The 18661-nt window shown below is 49.1% G+C and overlaps 1 protein-coding gene across 7 annotated transcripts in view; it reads left to right on the top strand.

Annotated features, from left to right (window-relative positions):
- LOC116950294 (kinase suppressor of Ras 2-like) overlaps positions 1–18661 on the top strand; it is a 136693-nt gene that overhangs the window by 42213 nt on the left and 75819 nt on the right. For all 7 annotated transcript variants that reach the window (XM_032968004.2, XM_032968005.2, XM_076072483.1 and 4 more), the window contains 2 exons: positions 13893–14064; positions 16291–16449. In XM_032968004.2, coding sequence (XP_032823895.1) covers positions 13893–14064; positions 16291–16449 — 331 coding nt within the window. The remainder of the gene's footprint in view (positions 1–13892; positions 14065–16290; positions 16450–18661) is intronic.

Raw genomic sequence — 18661 nt, 5'->3', positions numbered from 1 at the left:
ATATTTACATTTCTTCATTTTCTGAGGTTTTCAGATGAGAAAAGTTTAATGAAAAGAAATCGAGATGGTGGCGACTCACTCTCGTTCCCTGGAAAGTAGTTCATAATTATTTCAAGTGAGCAATGCTTGCAATTCAGATTGTATTTTCAGCTAACTACCCGAGGGCTGAGATTATTTTGTAATGTTTGTTTCTGAATTCGATAAGCGCCGTCGTCCACCCCACTGGTGTGCTGTTCCCCGGCCGTGGGACAGAGCACCCTGGCACCCAACTCCGCTTGTGATTTGGGGACGGTGGCAGTGTTTAAACCCAGCTGTGTTCGTGATTCAGAGATGTTGGCAGTGTTTAAACCCCGCTTTGTTCGTGATTCAGAGATGGTGGTGGTGGTTAAACCCCGCACCGTTCGTGATTTAGAGACAGTGGCAGCGTTTAAACGCCGCTCCACTCGTGATGTCAGAGAGGGTGGCAGGGTTTAAGCCTCGCTTCGTGATTCAGAGAAGGTGGCAGTGTATAAACCCCGCTCCGTTCGTGATTTCACCGACAGTGGCAGTGTTTAAACCCCACTCCATTCGTGATTTCAGAGACGATGGCAGTGTTTAAACCCCGCTCTGTTCGTGATTTCAGAGATGGTGGCAGTGTTTAAACCCCGCTCTCTTCGTGATTTAGAGACGATGGCAGTGTTTAAACTCCGCTCTGTTCGTGATTTAGAGAGGGTGGCAGTGTTTAAACCCCGCTTTGTTTGTGATTTCAGAGATGGTGGCAGTGTTTAAACCCCGCTCCGTTCATGATTTTGAAATGGTGGCAGTGTTTAAACCCCGCTCTGTTCGTGATTTCAGAGATGGTGGCAGTCTTTAAACCCCGCTTTTTTCGTGATTCAGAGATGGTGGTGGTGTTTAAACCCCGCTCTGTTTGTGATTTCAGAGATGGTGGGAGGGTTTAAGCCCCGCTTCGTGATTCAGAGAAGGTGGCAGTGTTTAAACCCTGCTCCGTTCGTGATTTCAGAGACGATGGCAGTGTTTAAACCCTGCTCTGTTCGTGATTTCAGAGATGGTGGCAGTGTTTAAACCCCGCTCCCTTCGTGATTTAGAGAGGGTGGCAGTGTTTAAACCCCTCTCCGTTCGTGATTTAGAGACAGTGGCAGTGTTTAAACCCCACACCGTTCATGATTTAGAGCTGGTGGCAGTGTTTAAACCCCGCTCCGTTCATGATTTAGAGAGGGTGGCAGTGTTTAAACCCCGCTCCGTTCATGATTTAGAGACGGTGGCAGTGTTTAAACCCTACTCTGTTCATGATTGCAGAGATGGTGGCAGAGTTTAAACCCCGATCACTTCGTGATTTAGAGACAGTGGCAGTGTTTAAACCCCGCTCCGTTCGTGATTTAGAGACGGTGGCAGTGTTTAAACCCCCCTCTGTTCATGATTTAGAGAGGGTGGCAGTGTTTAAACCCCGCTCTGTTTGTGATTTCAGAGATGGTGGCAGTGTTTAAACCCTGCTCTGTTCGTGATTCAGAAATTGTCGCGGTGTTTAAACCCCGCTTTGTTCGTGATTCAGAGATGGTGGTGGTGTTTACACCCCGCTCCCTTCGTGATTTCAGAGAGGGTGGCAGTGTTTAAACCCCTCTCCGTTCGTGAATTAGAGACAGTATTAGTGTTTAAACCCCTCCCCGTGATTTAGAGACAGTAGCAGTGTTTAAACTCCGCTCCGTTCGTGATTGCAGAGATGGTGGCAGTGTTTAAACCCCGTTGCATTCGTGATTTCAAAGACGGTGGCAGTGTTTAAGCGTCGCTCTGTTCGTGATTTAGAGAGGGTGGCAGTGTTTAAACCCTGCTCTGTTCGTGATTTCAGAGAGGGTGGCAGTGTTTAAACCCCGCTCCCTTCGTGATTTAGAGAGGGTGGCAGTGTTTAAACCGTGCACCGTTCATGATTTAGAGAGGGTGGCAGTGTTTAAACCCTGCTCTGTTCGTGATTTCATAGAGGGTGGCAGTGTTTAAACCCCTCTCCATTCGTGATTTGGAGACAGTTTTAGTTCTTAAACCCCTCTCCGTTTGTGATTTAGAGACAGTAGCAATGTTTAATCCCCGCTCCTTTCGTGATTTAAGAGAGGGTGGCAGTGTTTAAACCCCGCTCCTTTCGTGATTTAGAGAGGGTGGTGGTGGTTAAACCCCGCTCCGTTCGTGATTTAGAGACAGTGGCAGTGTTTAAGCCCCGCTCTGTTCGTGATTTCAGAGATGGTGGCAGTGTTTAAACGCTGCTCCATTCCTGATTTAGAGAGGGTGGCAGTGTTTAAACGCCGCTCCATTCGTGATTTCAGAGAGGGTGGCAGGGTTTAAGCCTCGCTTCTTGATTCAGAGAAGGTGGCAGTGTTTAAACCCCGCTCCGTTCTTGATTTCAAAAACGGTGGCAGGCTTTAAGCCCTGCTTCGTGATTTCAGAGAGGGTGGCAGGGTTTAAGCCTCGTTTCTTGATTCAGAGAAGGTGGCAGTGTATAAACCCTGCTCCGTTCGTGATTTCAGCGCCAGTGGCAGTGTTTAAACCGCACTCCATTCGTGATTTCAGAGAAGATGGCAGTGTTTAAACCCCGCTCTGTTCGTGATTTAGAAAGGGTGGCAGTGTTTAAACCCCGCTCTGTTCGTGATTTCAGAGATGGTGGCAGTGTTTAAACCCCGCTTCCTTCGTGATTTTAGAGATGGTGGCAGGGTTTCAGCCCCGTTTCATAATTCGGAGAAGGTGGCATTGTTTAAACCCTGCTCAGTTCGTGATTTCAGAGACGATGGCAGAGTTTAAACCCCGATCACGTCGTGATTTAGAGACAGTGGCGGTGTTTAAACCCCGCTCCGTTCGTGATTTAGAGACGGTGGCAGTGTGTAAACCCCGCTCTGTTTGTGATTTCAGATATGGTGGCAGTGTTTAAACCCCGCTCTGTTTGTGATTCAGAAATTGTCGCGGTGTTTAAACCCCGCTTTGTTCGTGATTCGGAGATGGTGGTGGTGTTTAAACCCCGCTCCCTTCGTGATTTCAGAGAGGGTGGCAGTGTTTAAACCCCTCTCCGTTCCTGATTTAGAGACAGTATTAGTGTTTAAACCCATCTCCGTGATTTAGAGACAGTAGCAGTGTTTAAACTCCGCTCCGTTCGTGATTGCAGAGATGGTGGCAGTGTTTAAATCCCGCTCCGTTCGTGATTTCAAATACGGTGGCAGTGTTTACGCGCCGCTCTGTTCATGATGTCAGAGATGGTGGCAGTGTTTAAACCCCGCTCCGTTCGTGATTTCAGCGACAGTGTTTAAACACCACTCCATTCATGATTTCAGAGATGGTGGCAGTGTTTAAACCCCGCTCTGTTTGTGATTCAGAAATTGTCGCGGTGTTTAAACCCCGCTTTGTTCGTGATTCGGAGATGGTGGTGGTGTTTAAACCCCGCTCCCTTCGTGATTTCAGAGAGGGTGGCAGTGTTTAAACCCCTCTCCGTTCCTGATTTAGAGACAGTATTAGTGTTTAAACCCATCTCCGTGATTTAGAGACAGTAGCAGTGTTTAAACTCCGCTCCGTTCGTGATTGCAGAGATGGTGGCAGTGTTTAAATCCCGCTCCGTTCGTGATTTCAAATACGGTGGCAGTGTTTACGCGCCGCTCTGTTCATGATGTCAGAGATGGTGGCAGTGTTTAAACCCCGCTCCGTTCGTGATTTCAGCGACAGTGTTTAAACACCACTCCATTCATGATTTCAGAGATGGTGGCAGTGTTTAAACCCCGCTCTCCTCATGATTTAGAGATGGTGGCAGTGTTTAAACCCCGCTTCCTTTCGTGATTTAGAGATGATGGCAGTGTTTAAACCCCACTCCGTTCGTGATTTAGAGACAGTGGCAGTATTTAAACCCCGCACCGTTCATGATTCAGAGATGGTGGCAGTGTTTAAACCCCGCTTCGTTCGTGATTTAGAGAGGGTGGCAGTGTTTAAACCCCGCTCTGTTTGTGATTTCAGAGATGGTGGCAGTGTTTAAACCCCGCTCCGTTCATGATTTAGAAAGGGTGGCAGTGTTTAAACCCCGCTCTGTTTGTGATTTCAGCAATGGTGGCAGTCTTTAAACCCCGCTTTGTTCGTGATTCAGAGATGGTGGTGGTGTTTAAACCCCGCTCTGTTCGTGATTTCAGAGATGGTGGCAGGCTTTAAGCCCCACTTCGTGATTCAGAGAAGGTGGCATTGTTTAAACCCTGCTCCGTTCGTGATTTCAGAGACGATGGCAGTGTTTAAACCCTGCTCTGTTCGTGATTTCAGAGATGGTGGCAGTGTTTACACCCCGCTCCCTTCGTGATTTAGAGAGGGTGGCAGTGTTTAAACCCCTCTCCGTTCGTGACTTAGAGACTGTGGCAGTCTTTAAAACCCGCACCGTTCATGATTTAGAGATGGTGGCAGTGTTTAAACCCCGCTCCATTCGTGATTTAGAGAGGGTGGCAGTGTTTAAACCCCGCTCCGTTCATGATTTAGAGACGTGGCAGTGTTTAAACTCTACTCTGTTCATAATTGCAGAGATGGTGACAGAGTTTAAACCCCGATCCCTTCGTGATTTAAAGACAGTGGCAGTGTTTAAACCCTGCTCCGTTCGTGATTTGGAGACGGTGGCAGTGTGTGAACCCCCCTCTCTTCGTGATTTAGAGAGGGTGGCAGTCTTTAAACCCCGCTCTGTTTGTGATTTCAGAGATGGTGGCAGTGCTTAAACCCCTCTCCGTTCATGATTTAGAGACAGTATTAGTGTTTAAACCCCTCTCCGTGATTTAGAGACAGTAGCAGTGATTAAACTCCGCTCCGTTCGTGATTGCAGAGATGGTGGCAGTGTTTATACCCCGCTCCGTTCGTGATTTCAAAGACGGTGGCAGTGTTTAAGCGCCGCTCTGTTCGTGATTTCAGAGAGGGTGGCAGTGTTTAAAACCTGCTCCATTCGTGAATTAGAGAGGGTGGCAGTGTTTAAACCGCGCACCGTTCATGATTTAGAGAGGGTGGCAGTGTTTAAACCCCGCTCTGTTCGTGATTTCAAAGAGGGTGGCAGTGCTTAAACCCCTCTCCGTTCGTGATTTAGAGACAGTATTAGTGTTTAAACCCCTCTCCGTGATTTAGAGACAGTAGCAGTGTTTAAACTCCGCTCCGTTCGTGATTGCAGAGATGGTAACAGTGTTTAATCCCCGCTCCGTTCGTGATTTCAAAGACGGTGGCAGTGTTTAAGCGCCGCTCTGTTCGTGATGTCAGAGATGGTGGCAGTGTTTAAACCCTGCTCTGTTCGTGATTTCAGAGAGGGTGGCAGTGTTTAAAACCCGCTCCATTCGTGAATTAGAGAGGGTGGCAGTGTTTAAACCGCGCACCGTTCATGATTTAGAGAGGGTGGCAGTGTTTAAACCCCGCTCTGTTCATGATTTCAGAGAGGGTAGCAGTGTTTAAACTCCGCTTCATTCGTGATTTCAGAGATGGTGGCAGTGTTTAAACCCCGCTGCGTTCGTGATTTAGAGATGGTGGCAGTGTTTAAACTCTGCTCTGTTCATGATTCAGAGAGGGTGGCATTGTTTAAACCCCGTTCCGTTCGTGATTTAGAGATGGTGGCAGTGTTTAAACCCCGCTCTGTTCGTGATTTCAGAGATGGTGGTAGTGTTTAAACGCCGCTCTGTTCATGATTCAGAGAGGGTGGTATTGTTTAAACCCCGCTCTTTTCATGATTCAGAGAGGGTGGCAGTGTTTAAACCCCGGTCCGTTCGTGTTTCAGAGAGGGTGACAGTGATTAAACGCCGCTCCATTCGTGATTCTGTAAGGGTGGCAGTGTTTAAACGCCGCTCCATTCGTGATTCAGAGAGGGTGGCAGTGTATAAACCCCGCTCCGTTCGTGATTTAGAGAGGGTGGCAGTGTTTAATCCCCGCTCCGTTCGTGATTTCAGAGACAGTGGCTGTGTTTACGCCCCGCTCCGTTCGTGATTTAGAGACGGTAGCAGTTTTTAAACCTGCTCCATTCGTGATTCAGAGACGATGGCGGTGTTTAAACCCCGCTCCATTCGTAATTTCAGAGACGGTGGCAGTGTTTAAACCCTGCTCTGTTTGTGATTTCAGAGATAGTGGTAGTGTTTAAGCCCCGCTCCGTTCATGATTTAGAGAGGGTGGCAGTGTTTAAACCCCGCTCCGTTCGTGATTTAGAAATGGTGGCCCTGTTTAAACCCTGCTCTGTTAATGATTTCAGAGAGGGTAGCAGTGTTTAAACTCCGCTCCATTCGTGATTTCAGAGACGGTGGGAGTGTTTAAACCCCGCTCCTTTCATGATTTAGAGAGGGTGGCAGCGTTTAAACCCCACTCTGTTCGTGATTTAGAGAGGGTGGCAGTGTTTAAACCCCGCTCTGTTCGTGATTTCAGAGATGGTGGCAGTGTTTAAACCCCACTCCGTGATTTCAGAGACAGTGGCTGTGTTTACGCCCCGCTCCGTTCGTGATTTAGAGACGGTGGCAGTGTTTAAAACCTGCTCCGTTCCTTATTCAGAGGTGGTGGCAGCGTTTAAACTCCGCTCCTTTCGTGTTTTCAGAGAGGGTGGCAGTGTTTAAACTCCGCTCCTTTCGTGTTTTCAGAGATGGTGGCAGTGTTTAAACCCCGCTCCGTTCGTGATTTCAGAGAGGGTGGCAGTGTTTAAACCCCGCTCCTTTCGTTATTTAAAGAGGGTGGCAGTGTTTAAACCCCGCTCCGTTCGTGATTTCAGAGAGGGTGGCAGTGTTTAAACGCCGCTCCTTTCGTGATTTCAGAGAGGTTGGCAGTGTTTAAACTCTGATTTCATGATTCAGAGAGGGTGGCATTGTTTAAACCTTGTTCCGTTCGTGATTTCAGAGACGGTGGCAGTGTTTAATCCCTGCTCCGTTCGTGATTTAGAGATGGTGGCAGTGTTTAAACCTTGCTCCGTTCGTGATTTCAGAGACAGTGGCTGTGTTTACGCCCCGCTCCGTTCGTGATTTAGAGACGGTGGCAGTGTTTAAACCCTGCTCTGTTCGTGATTTCAGAGATAGTGGTAGTGTTTAAGCCCCGCTCCGTTCATGATTTAGAGATGGTGGCAGTGTTTAAACCCCGCTCCGTTCGTGAATTAGAGATGGTGGCAGTGTTTAAACTCTGCTCTGTTCATGATTCAGAGAGGGTGGCATTGTTTAAACCCCGTTCCGTTCGTGATTTAGAGATGGTGGCAGTGTTTAAACCCCGCTCTGTTCGTGATTTCAGAGATGGTGGTAGTGTTTAAACGCCGCTCTGTTCATGATTCAGAGAGGGTGGCATTGTTTAAACCCCGCTCTTTTCATGATTCAGAGAGGGTGGCAGTGTTTAAACCCCGGTCCGTTTGTGTTTCAGAGAGGGTGACAGTGATTAAACGCCGCTCCATTCGTGATTCAGAGAGGGTGGCAGTGTTTAAACGCCGCTCCATTCGTGATTCAGAGAGGGTGGCAGTGTATAAACCCTGCTCCGTTCGTGATTTAGAGAGGGTGGCAGTGTTTAATCCCCGCTCCGTTCGTGATTTCAGAGAGTGGCTGTGTTTACGCCCCGCTCCGTTCGTGATTTAGAGACGGTAGCAGTTTTTAAACCCCGCTCTGTTCGTGATTTCAGAGATGGTGGCAGTGTTTAAATCCCGCTCCGTTCGTGATTTCAGAGACAGTGGCTGCGTTTACGCCCCGCTCCGTTCGTGATTTAGAGACGGTGGCAGTGTTTAAAACCTGCTCCGTTCCTTATTCAGAGGTGGTGGCAGTGTTTAAACTCCGCTCCTTTCGTGTTTTCAGAGAGGGTGGCAGTGTTTAAACTCCGCTCCTTTCGTGTTTTCAGAGAGGGTGGCAGTGTTTAAACCCCGCTCCGTTCGTGATTTCAGAGGTGGTGGCAGTGTTTAAACCCCGCTCCGTTCGTGATTTCAGAGATGGTGGCAGTGTTTAAACGCCGCTCCTTTCGTGATTTCAGAGAGGTTGGCAGTGTTTAAACTCTGATCTCATGATTCAGAGAGGGTGGCATTGTTTAAACCTTGTTCCGTTCGTGATTTCAGAGACGGTGGCAGTGTTTAATCCCTGCTCCGTTCGTGATTTAGAGACGGTGGCAGTGTTTAAATTCTGCTCTGTTCGTGATTTCAGAGATAGTGGTAGTGTTTAAGCCCCGCTCCGTTCATGATTTAGAGAGGGTGGCAGTGTTTAAACCCCGCTCCGTTCGTGATTTAGAAATGGTGGCCCTGTTTAAACCCCGCTCTGTTCATGATTTCAGAGAGGGTAGCAGTGTTTAAACTCCGCTTCATTCGTGATTTCAGAGATGGTGGCAGTGTTTAAACCCCGCTCCGTTCGTGATTTAGAGATGGTGGCAGTGTTTAAACTCTGCTCTGTTCATTATTCAGAGAGGGTGGCATTGTTTAAACCCCGCTCTGTTCGTGATTTCAGAGATGGTGGTAGTGTTTAAACGCCGCTCTGTTCATGATTCAGAGATGGTGGCATTGTTTAAACCCCGCTCTTTTCATGATTCAGAGAGGGTGGCAGTGTTTAAACCCCGGTCCGTTCGTGTTTCAGAGAGGGTGACAGTGATTAAACGCCGCTCCATTCGTGATTCAGAGAGGGTGGCAGTGTTTAAACGCCGCTCCATTCGTGATTCAGAGAGGGTGGCAGTGTATAAACCCCGCTCCGTTCGTGATTTAGAGAGGGTGGCAGTGTTTAATCCCCGCTCCGTTCGTGATTTCAGAGACAGTGGCTGTGTTTACGCCCCGCTCCGTTCGTGATTTAGAGACGGTAGCAGCTTTTAAACCTGCTCCATTCGTGATTCAGAGACGATGGCGGTGTTTAAACCCCGCTCCATTCGTAATTTCAGAGACGGTGGCAGTGTTTAAACCCTGCTCTATTTGTGATTTCAGAGATAGTGGTAGTGTTTAAGCCCCGCTCCGTTCATGATTTAGAGAGGGTGGCAGTGTTTAAACCCCGCTCCGTTCGTGATTTAGAAGTTGTGGCCCTGTTTAAACCCCGCTCTGTTCATGATTTCAGAGAGGGTAGCAGTGTTTAATCTCCGCTCCATTCGTGATTTCAGAGACGGTGGCAGTGTTTAAACCCCGCTCCTTTCATGATTTAGAGAGGGTGGCAGCGTTTAAACCCCACTCTGTTCGTGATTTCAGAGATGGTGGCAGTGTTTAAACCCCACTCCGTTCGTGATTTCAGAGACAGTGGCTGTGTTTACGCCCCGCTCCGTTCGTGATTTAGAGACGGTGGCAGTGTTTAAAACCTGCTCCGTTCCTTATTAAGAGGTGGTGGCAGCGTTTAAACGCCGCTCCTTTCGTGTTTTCAGAGAGGGTGGCAGTGTTTAAACTCCGCTCCTTTCGTGTTTTCAGAGAGGGTGGCAGTGTTTAAATCCCGCTCCGTTCGTGATTTCAGAGAGGGTGGCAGTGTTTAAACCTCGCTCCTTTCGTTATTTAAAGAGGGTGGCAGTGTTTAAACCCCGCTTTGTTCGTGATTTCAGAGAGGGTGGCAGTGTTTAAACGCCGCTCCTTTCGTGATTTCAGAGAGGTTGGCAGTGTTTAAACTCTGATTTCATGATTCAGAGAGGGTGGCATTGTTTAAACCTTGTTCCGTTCGTGATTTCAGAGATGGTGGCAGTGTTTAATCCCTGCTCCGTTCGTGATTTAGAGATGGTGGCAGTGTTTAAACCTTGCTCCGTTCGTGATTTCAGAGACAGTGGCTGTGTTTACGCCCCGCTCCGTTCGTGATTTAGAGAGGGTGGCAGTGTTTAAACCCCACTCCGTTCGTGATTATAAATGGTGGCCCTGTTTAAACCCCGCTCTGTTCATGATTTCAGAGAGGGTAGCAGTGTTTAAACTCCGCTTCATTCGTGATTTCAGAGATGGTGGCAGTGTTTAAACCCTGCTCCGTTCGTGAATTAGAGATGGTGGCAGTGTTTAAACTCTGCTCTGTTCATTATTCAGAGAGGGTGGCATTGTTTAAACCCCGTTCCGTTCGTGATTTAGAGATGGTGGCAGTGTTTAAACCCCGCTCTGTTCGTGATTTCAGAGATGGTGGTAGTGTTTAAACGCCGCTCTGTTCATGATTCAGAGAGGGTGGCATTGTTTAAACCCCGCTCTTTTCATGATTCAGAGAGGGTGGCAGTGTTTAAACCCCGGTCCGTTTGTGTTTCAGAGAGGGTGACAGTGATTAAACGCCGCTCCATTCGTGATTCAGAGAGGGTGGCAGTGTTTAAACGCCGCTCCATTCGTGATTCAGAGAGGGTGGCAGTGTATAAACCCTGCTCCGTTCGTGATTTAGAGAGGGTGGCAGTGTTTAATCCCCGCTCCGTTCGTGATTTCAGAGACAGTGGCTGTGTTTACGCCCCGCTCCGTTCGTGATTTAGAGACGGTAGCAGTTTTTAAACCCCGCTCTGTTCGTGATTTCAGAGGTGGTGGCAGCGTTTAAACCCCGCTCCGTTCGTGTTTTCAGAGAGGGTGGCAGTGTTTAAACTCCGCTCCTTTCGTGTTTTCAGAGAGGGTGGCAGTGTTTAAACCCCGCTCCGTTCGTGATTTCAGAGAGGGTGGCAGTGTTTAAACCCCGCTCCTTTCGTGATTTAAAGAGGGTGGCAGTGTTTAAACCCCGCTCCGTTCGTGATTTCAGAGAGGGTGGCAGTGTTTAAACGCCGCTCCTTTCGTGATTTCAGAGAGGTTGGCAGTGTTTAAACTCTGATCTCATGATTCAGAGAGGGTGGCATTGTTTAAACCTTGTTCCGTTCGTGATTTCAGAGACGGTGGCAGTGTTTAATCCCTGCTCTGTTCGTGATGTCAGAGATAGTGGTAGTGTTTCAGCCCCGCTCCGTTCATGATTTAGAGAGGGTGGCAGTTTTTAAACCCCGCTCCGTTCGTGATTTAGAAATGGTGGCCCTGTTTAAACCCCGCTCTGTTCATGATTTCAGAGAGGGTAGCAGTGTTTAAACTCCGCTCCATTCGTGATTTCAGAGACGGTGGCAGTGTTTAAACCCGCTCCTTTCATGATTTAGAGAGGGTGGCAGCGTTTAAACCCCACTCTGTTCGGGATTTAGAGAGGGTGGCAGTGTTTAAACCCCGCTCTGTTCGTGATTTCAGAGATGGTGGCAGTGTTTAAACCCCGCTCCGTTCGTGATTTCAGAGACAGTGGCTGTGTTTACGCCCCGCTCCGTTCGTGATTTAGAGACGGTGGCAGTGTTTAAAACCTGCTCCGTTCCTTATTCAGAGGTGGTGGCAGCGTTTAAACTCCGCTCCTTTCGTGTTTTCAGAGAGGGTGGCAGTGTTTAAACTCCGCTCCTTTCGTGTTTGCAGAGAGGGTGGCAGTGTTTAAACCCCGCTCCGTTCGTGATTTCAGAGAGGGTGGCAGTGTTTAAACCCCGCTCCTTTCGTGATTTAAAGAGGGTGGCAGTGTTTAAACCCCGCTCCGTTCATGATTTCAGAGAGGGTGGCAGTGTTTATACGCCGCTCCTTTCGTGATTTCAGAGAGGTTGGCAGTGTTTAAACTCTGATCTCATGATTCAGAGAGGGTGGCATTGTTTAAACCTTGTTCCGTTCGTGATTTCAGAGACGGTGGCAGTGTTTAATCCCTGCTCCGTTCGTGATTTAGAGATGGTGGCAGTGTTTAAACCTTGCTCCGTTCGTGATTTCAGAGACAGTGGCTGTGTTTACGCCCCGCTCCGTTCGTGATTTAGAGACGGTGGCAGTGTTTAAACCCTGCTCTGTTCGTGATTTCAGAGATAGTGGTAGTGTTTAAGCCCCGCTCCGTTCATGATTTAGAGAGGGTGGCAGTGTTTAAACCCCGCTCCGTTCGTGATTTAGAAATGGTGGCCCCGCTCTGTTCATGATTTCAGAGAGGGTAGCAGTGTTTAAACTCCGCTTCATTCGTGATTTCAGAGATGGTGGCAGTGTTTAAACTCTGCTCTGTTCATGATTCAGAGAGGGTGGCATTGTTTAATCCCCGTTCCGTTCGTGATTTAGAGATGGTGGCAGTGTTTAAACCCCGCTCTGTTCGTGATTTCAGAGATGGTGGTAGTGTTTAAACGCCGCTCTGTTCATGATTCAGAGAGGGTGGCATTGTTTAAACCCCGCTCTTTTCATGATTCAGAGAGGGTGGCAGTGTTTAAACCCCGGTACGTTCGTGTTTCAGAGAGGGTGACAATGATTAAACGCCGCTCCATTCGTGATTCAGAGAGGCTGGCAGTGTTTAAACGCTGCTCCATTCGTGATTCAGAGAGGGTGGCAGTGTATAAACCCCGCTCCGTTCGTGATTTAGAGAGGGTGACAGTGTTTAAACGCCGCTCTGTTCATGATTCAGAGAGGGTGGCCTTGTTTAAACCCCGATTTTTTCATGATTCAGAGAGGGTGGCAGTGTTTAAACACCGCTTTGTTCCTGATTTGAGAGAGGGTGGCAGTGTTTAAACCCCGCTCTGTTCGTGATTTTAGAGGGTGGCAGTGTTTAAACCCCGCTCCGTTCGTGTTTCAGAGAGGGTGGCAGTGTTTAAATGCCGCTCCATTCGTTATTCAGAGAGGGTGGCAGTGTTTAAACCCTGCTCCGTTCGTGATTCAGAGAGGGTGACAGTGATTAAACGCCGCTCCATTCCTGATTCAGAGAGGGTGGCAGTGTTTAAACCCTGCTCCGTTCGTGATTCAGAGAGGGTGACAGTGATTAAACGCCGCTCCATTCGTGATTCAGAGAGGGTGGCAGTGTTTAAACCCCGCTCCATTCGTGATTTCAGCGAGGGTGGCAGTGTTTAAACCCCGCTCCGTTCATGATTTAGAGACAGTGGCAGTGTTTAAACCTCGCTCCATTCGTGATTTAGAGATGGTGGCAGTGTTTAAACCCCTCTCCGTTCGTGATTTAGAGACAGTAGCAGTGTTTAAGCCCCGCTGTTCGTGATTGCAGAGACGGTGGCAGTGTTTAAACTCTGCTCTGTTCATGAATCAGAGAGGGCGACAGTGATTAAACTCTGCTCTGTTCTTGATTTCAGAGATGGTGGCAGTGTTTAAACCCTGCTCCGTTCGTGATTCAGAGATGGTGACAGTGTTTAAACCCTGCTCCGTTCGTGATTCAGAGATGGTGACAGTGTTTAAACCCTGCTCCGTTCGTGATTCAGAGAGGGTGACAGTGATTAAACGCCGCTCCATTCGTGATTCAGAGAGGGTGGCAGTGTTTAAACCCCGCTCCGTTCGTGATTTCAGCGAGGGTGGCAGTGTTTAAACCCCGCTCCATTCGTGATTTAGAGACAGTGGCAGTGTTTAAACCCCGCTCCATTCGTGATTTAGAGATGGTGGCAGTGTTTAAACCCCTCTCCGTGATTTAGAGACAGTAGCAGTGTTTAAGCCCCGCTGTTCGTGATTGCAGAGAGGGTGGCAGTGTTTAAACTCTGCTCTGTTCATGATTCAGAGAGGGTGACAGTGATTAAACTCTGCTCTGTTCTTGATTTCAGAGATGGTGGCAGTGTTTAAACCCTGCTCCGTTCGTGATTCAGAGATGGTGACAGTGTTTAAACCCTGCTCCGTTCGTGATTCAGAGAGGGTGACAGTGATTAAACTCTGCTCCGTGATTCAGAGAGGGTGGCAGTGCTTAAACGCCGCTCTGTTCGTGACATTGGCAGTTTCTCTCTCTTGCTCGCGCTTCTCCCAATAACCGTCCGTACCTCTGAGTTTATTTTCCCCTTGGCCTTGAATACCTTGCAGAAAGTCGCTTAATAATCGTAATTTATGACTATATATTTCTTATGCCTATAACATCTTTGTGAATGTGACAACCTCATGCAGGGTAAATGACGAAAATTTTTGCAAAACAAACTCCTCGGTAGCTGCATCCAAAACATGGTAGAGATGTCGGAGGGTGGAGGGGTTGACATGATGGTGGTTTTGTGTTGGTGTTGTTGATGTTGACAGTGCGATTGTGTTGCAGGGAGGAGCGGGCGCGGTGGGTGGCGCCACCGTTGTTGCGTCGCTCGAGGTGCTGCTGGCTATGAGCGACGCGGAGGTGAGCGACGCCATGGCGGCCATGGGAGCCGAATATGAAGGGTGCGCTCGCCTGAATGCAGCTCTGGCCTGCTTACGTCTCGTGCAGAGCTACACAGGTACACAACAGCAGCAACGATAAACATCCACAACTACTGCCATATATACCACTACAGTGACGGCGATGTCCCGACAGCACTTTCACGTGGATCGGTCAATCTTTATGGAATTAATACAAAAGATTTGCTCCAATTGTGCCATTGGCATCGCGTGGCCAAGCGGCACGCTGCGTGAGTTGGAGAACGACTGAGGGAGAGGTTTCCCACAGTACTTCTCCAAGAAAACCAGGTCAAGGCTCTGGCACTCTCGCCTCACAGCGCTAAGCCCTCTGGGTTCAATCCCCGACCCGGGCGCCTTTCTGTGTGGAGTTTGTATTCTGTCCCTCCTGTTCTGTGTAGGTTTCCTCCAGGCTCTCTGGTTTACTCCAATCACTAAAAAAACATATGCAATGCAAATCGTTTTGGCCAAAGCATCCCCATTCTGAAAACTTCTAAAATTACTCAAATCAGAATTACACACAGCAGCAGCGTCGCCTCCCCCCCACTGCTAAAACTTGGCAGGACCCTCCCGAAAATATACTTAAGTCTCAGGGACGCTTTACTGGGTAATCAAGCGTGGAATGATAAATACAGTCGATCATCGATTATAATTATCCGACGGCTTCGGGGGGAGGGGGCTCCAGGAATTTCAAAAACGCCAGATAATTACCATTATTTTAAATAGATTATTTTTGTGCATTCTTGTATGACATGTTTTAGGTGTTGTATATATGGTTTTTAGTGTTAAAATTGTGTTTACTATATGAAGTTATCATAAATAAACATACATGTAGACAAAAATAAATATCCTGTAAAAAGTTACCCTATTTACTTTACCGTACTTACCACTCCAATCTCGAAGACTACATGGGGTGATGTATGTACTACTACGCTCTTGTTTCATCAACCATGTGTTGGACGATCACGTGTTTGACGATCGTTGGACTGATGTGAGCCTTTAGACCGGTGCTCCAGCGAATGCCGAATTACACGCACTTTTCGCCAGATCGCACTGCGTATATTTTCTGTTTTTATTACTGTAGTTATTTGTCATGCAAAACGTATACACGTGCAGTATTTTCATTGTTGAAGTTGTATGTAGTCTACAATGTACTCTCAAATATTTGACACTGAAATCAAGAATAGCGACTGTTTTTGTCATACACAAGATGCCGATCGCCAGATTGGTACAGCCCATGACCGCCAGATAATGTTGGAAGCCGAATAATCGTGTGCCAGATAATCGATGATCTCCTTTACAGGGACTTCTCAACTTACGAACATTCCACATACAAACTTTCAGAGATACGAACAAACCTGTCCGAATGTCCAGTTGCCTGTTCGGACCGAGAGTCGTAAGTTCAACCGCTGCGCAACAGATGATGGTGGTGGCGGCATCTACATCTGCAGAACGTGAAGAACCAGTTGCATCTTCTTTGGTTCTTTCGGTAAAGTCACGTAGAATGAGAATAAAATAATAAATTGATAAAATAAAATAACACAATAATATTCTCACGACGTTTTGGCCACAACACAAGCGGCCTTCATCAGGTGAAGGGACGAGACTGTCTGGTAGGACAACGCTGGAGTTGCATCTACAGGGTATTATAAAAATTTTAAAGCCATTCTCTGTGTTTAGTGTACATTCTGTACAACAGGAGTAAAGTTGGACTTCGACTTACAAACAGACCTCTAGAACCTAACTCGTTCGTAAGTAGAGGAGTCCCTGTACAGTCAATCCAAAAGACGCCTGGTGTTTTGAGAATTTGGTCTTGACTCTGTCGTTATAGCTGTGGCCACCAGGGGGCACTGTGGACCGCGGCCTCGGGATGCAATCTCAGCTTCCCGTTGGTGCTCCGCGTCCGGCGTCGTTCGTTGCCTCTGCCCAGGCAGCTGCCCGCGTCACTCAGACGCACTCAGTCAAGCACTTGGGTGACCCACACGGCCAAGATTGTAACCCCACGAGGGTTCTCGCCTCGCCTTCAGGGGGTTGGGGCTGGGGTGGCCACGCACATGCACAAGAGTGTTGTATTTTATTTATTTATCATCATGTTTGTTCACCCAGTTAAGCCTCGCTGAGTCTCAAGACTCTTTTCAAGAGGGTCCTGCCGAGTTTTTGATGGTGACAGGGTGCGACGTCGCTCCGCGTAATGCCGGCGAGTGGTTACGCGCTGGGAGGGGACGTCGCCGCTCGTCGCGAGCTCGGAGGGGTGCTCTGAGCGCCACAACGGCCGTCTCGTTACGCAGATGGCGAGGTACCAGCCGACGAGGTGGTGATCCGGTGGCCGGACGAGGGGGACGCCGAGTCCCCCATGGGCATCGCCGTGACCCCCCCGCCGCCGTCGCCGTCGCCCCCATCACGCTCCCGCCACGTACACAGCAACGGCACCATGCCCCTCTCTCCCGGTCAGAAACGTGCTCGCTTACTTGCTCGCTCACCCGCCCGCTCAACCGCCCGCTCAACCATTTGCGTACTCGCTCGCTCACTCGTTTATTTTGTTGGCTCCATCACGGATAAATTCACTCGCTCGCTCATTCAGCCACTGACTCGCGTGATGTCTCACATTCACTCACTCGCTCGCCCTCTGTTCTTGCCAGTACGCCAGGCCATCACGGGTACATTGGTTAGCACATTGGTCCTGCAATCCAGCGGTTCCGAGTTATTCAATTGTCAGGTCACGTGTGCTGCAGTAAAGTGTGGGTACACACACGTTTTACAAGATGTCTACCCAGCGTGGCAGAGTAGCCCAAATACACTCTAGAAAGGCTCTCAAGAACTTCCTCTAGTGGAAGCCCTTCTGCCAGTAGCAGTGTGAGCAAGCACTTACCAAGCTGTGCCTGTTGGATGTGGGTCGGTAGTACACAGACACGGCGTTGTCCTCGCACACAGGCCAGGATGCTCTGTGGATCTAAGTTGGGTAGACTGATAAGTCAGGGGTGGCGATGTGGTGGCGTTATGTTGACTACCTCACCTGGTATACAGGAGGTTGTGGGTTCGATCCCGACCCTGACGCCTGCTGTATATTTGGAGTATGCGTCTCTCTCCCCGTGGTCACATGAATTTTTCTCTGGGTCCTCCGGTTTTCCCCTCTACATTTAGAAACGCGCGTTTAGAGTATTTGGCTGCCGTAAATTTCTACGTGAAAAGCCACTTCATAGAGCTATCATTTTTGATAGCCGGGTCGCTTCTGAAAAAGAGCTTCGTAGCTCAGTGGGGCCTTACCTGGTAAAATAACAAGTTTTTAGTTTTAAGTGACGGCAAACCGTCCCCCCACGGTGTGTCGGTGTCTTGCCGTGAGGTCGTGGTGAACCTCGCGGCAGGGACAGGAGTCATGCGGATGTCCGTGCGCTCCCCCCCCCCCTCTCTCTGCAAGGTCAGTGGCCCGGACCCCACGGCGCCGCCGGCTTTGTCGGCCGGTTTAATGGGCGCATTGTCGCGGGCCTTGAAGGCTCAGTGACGTCGTCTGTCACGGCGCGGATGACTTCCCCCGCGGTTTGGCTCACGACCCATGGCGCTGCAGTGGAGTGCTGCAATGCTGCCCGACGGGTGACTGATTTGGTGGCGGCCAATGGAAAGGAACGAATCCTGGAATTTTGATTCCTCCCTTTTGGTGTGCGGTCCGGCGTGGAGGCAAATGCGCAGCCCCGCAATGGCAGTCACGCACCACTGCTGGCGGAAGGGCCGCCGCCAGGGGGAGCTCTGGGGGAGCCTCCATCACGAACGGCCCTGGTCGCCGCTGCGCTCGCCGTGGCGCACGGCCTCCGTGGGTGGTCGGTGTGCCGTGCGTTTAGACGCTTCTAAAGCGCTCCGTTGGCATTGAAACGGCATTTAGAGTCATTTGGCTGCTGCTATAAATTTCCATGTGATGCGCCACTTCATTGAGCCATAATTTGTGACCAGTTTGCTTCTGAAAAAGAGCTATACAGCTCAGTGGGGCCTTGCCTGATGAAATAAGAATAGTTTAGTTTACTTTATTTAAACACCCCACTATGCATCCCTGTAATTCCAGACGTGCACCTCTACAGTCCTCTTTGCGCACCTTCCACCATTGTCGATTTGTTTGTTCCGGTGCATGTTTCTCTTCTGGTGCATGTTTCTCTTCTGGTGCATGTTTGTGATCCGACGGTCATGGGAGGTAATAACAGCAACGATTTAGCACAATTGGTATTCGCGCCATTCTTACAGCACAAGGATATCATCACGAATACACTGCTGTGTTGAACACAGTCTGAGGTAGTTTCACAGTCGAGGATGATGTTGCTGTGTGTCAACCAACTTGATAACTTTGTGGTGCAATTAAAAACAAAAACAGATTTAGACCTTGACACCAGCAAAAAGTGGCCTGCTCTCTTCGGATAACATCACGGGATCTTTAACTTCCACTGTGGACCGCACGACGTGTGGTATTTCAGGATTGAGTCACCTGCCCACGTGAAAACGTCTTCAGGCAATTTGGTACTACTCACTGCTTCCATCGTTAAGTGCGGCTCTGCGAAGAGCACTTGAACCGGCCGTGACCCGTCACTCGTGCTGACGGTGACGTATCTGGGACACGCCGCCGCGTCCCGGCGGAGCGCAGTGAGCGACGCTTGAGTCGACGGGGAGTCCGTCCCCGGC

The sequence above is a fragment of the Petromyzon marinus genome, chromosome 38, assembly GCF_048934315.1.
Source record: "Petromyzon marinus isolate PM22_M1 ecotype Great Lakes invasive population chromosome 38, UKy_Petmar_22M1.pri1.0, whole genome shotgun sequence".
NCBI classification, from domain to species: domain Eukaryota; kingdom Metazoa; phylum Chordata; class Hyperoartia; order Petromyzontiformes; family Petromyzontidae; genus Petromyzon; species Petromyzon marinus.
The sequence above is the reverse complement of the archived record's forward strand: the minus strand, read 5'-3'. Positions and strand labels throughout refer to the sequence as shown.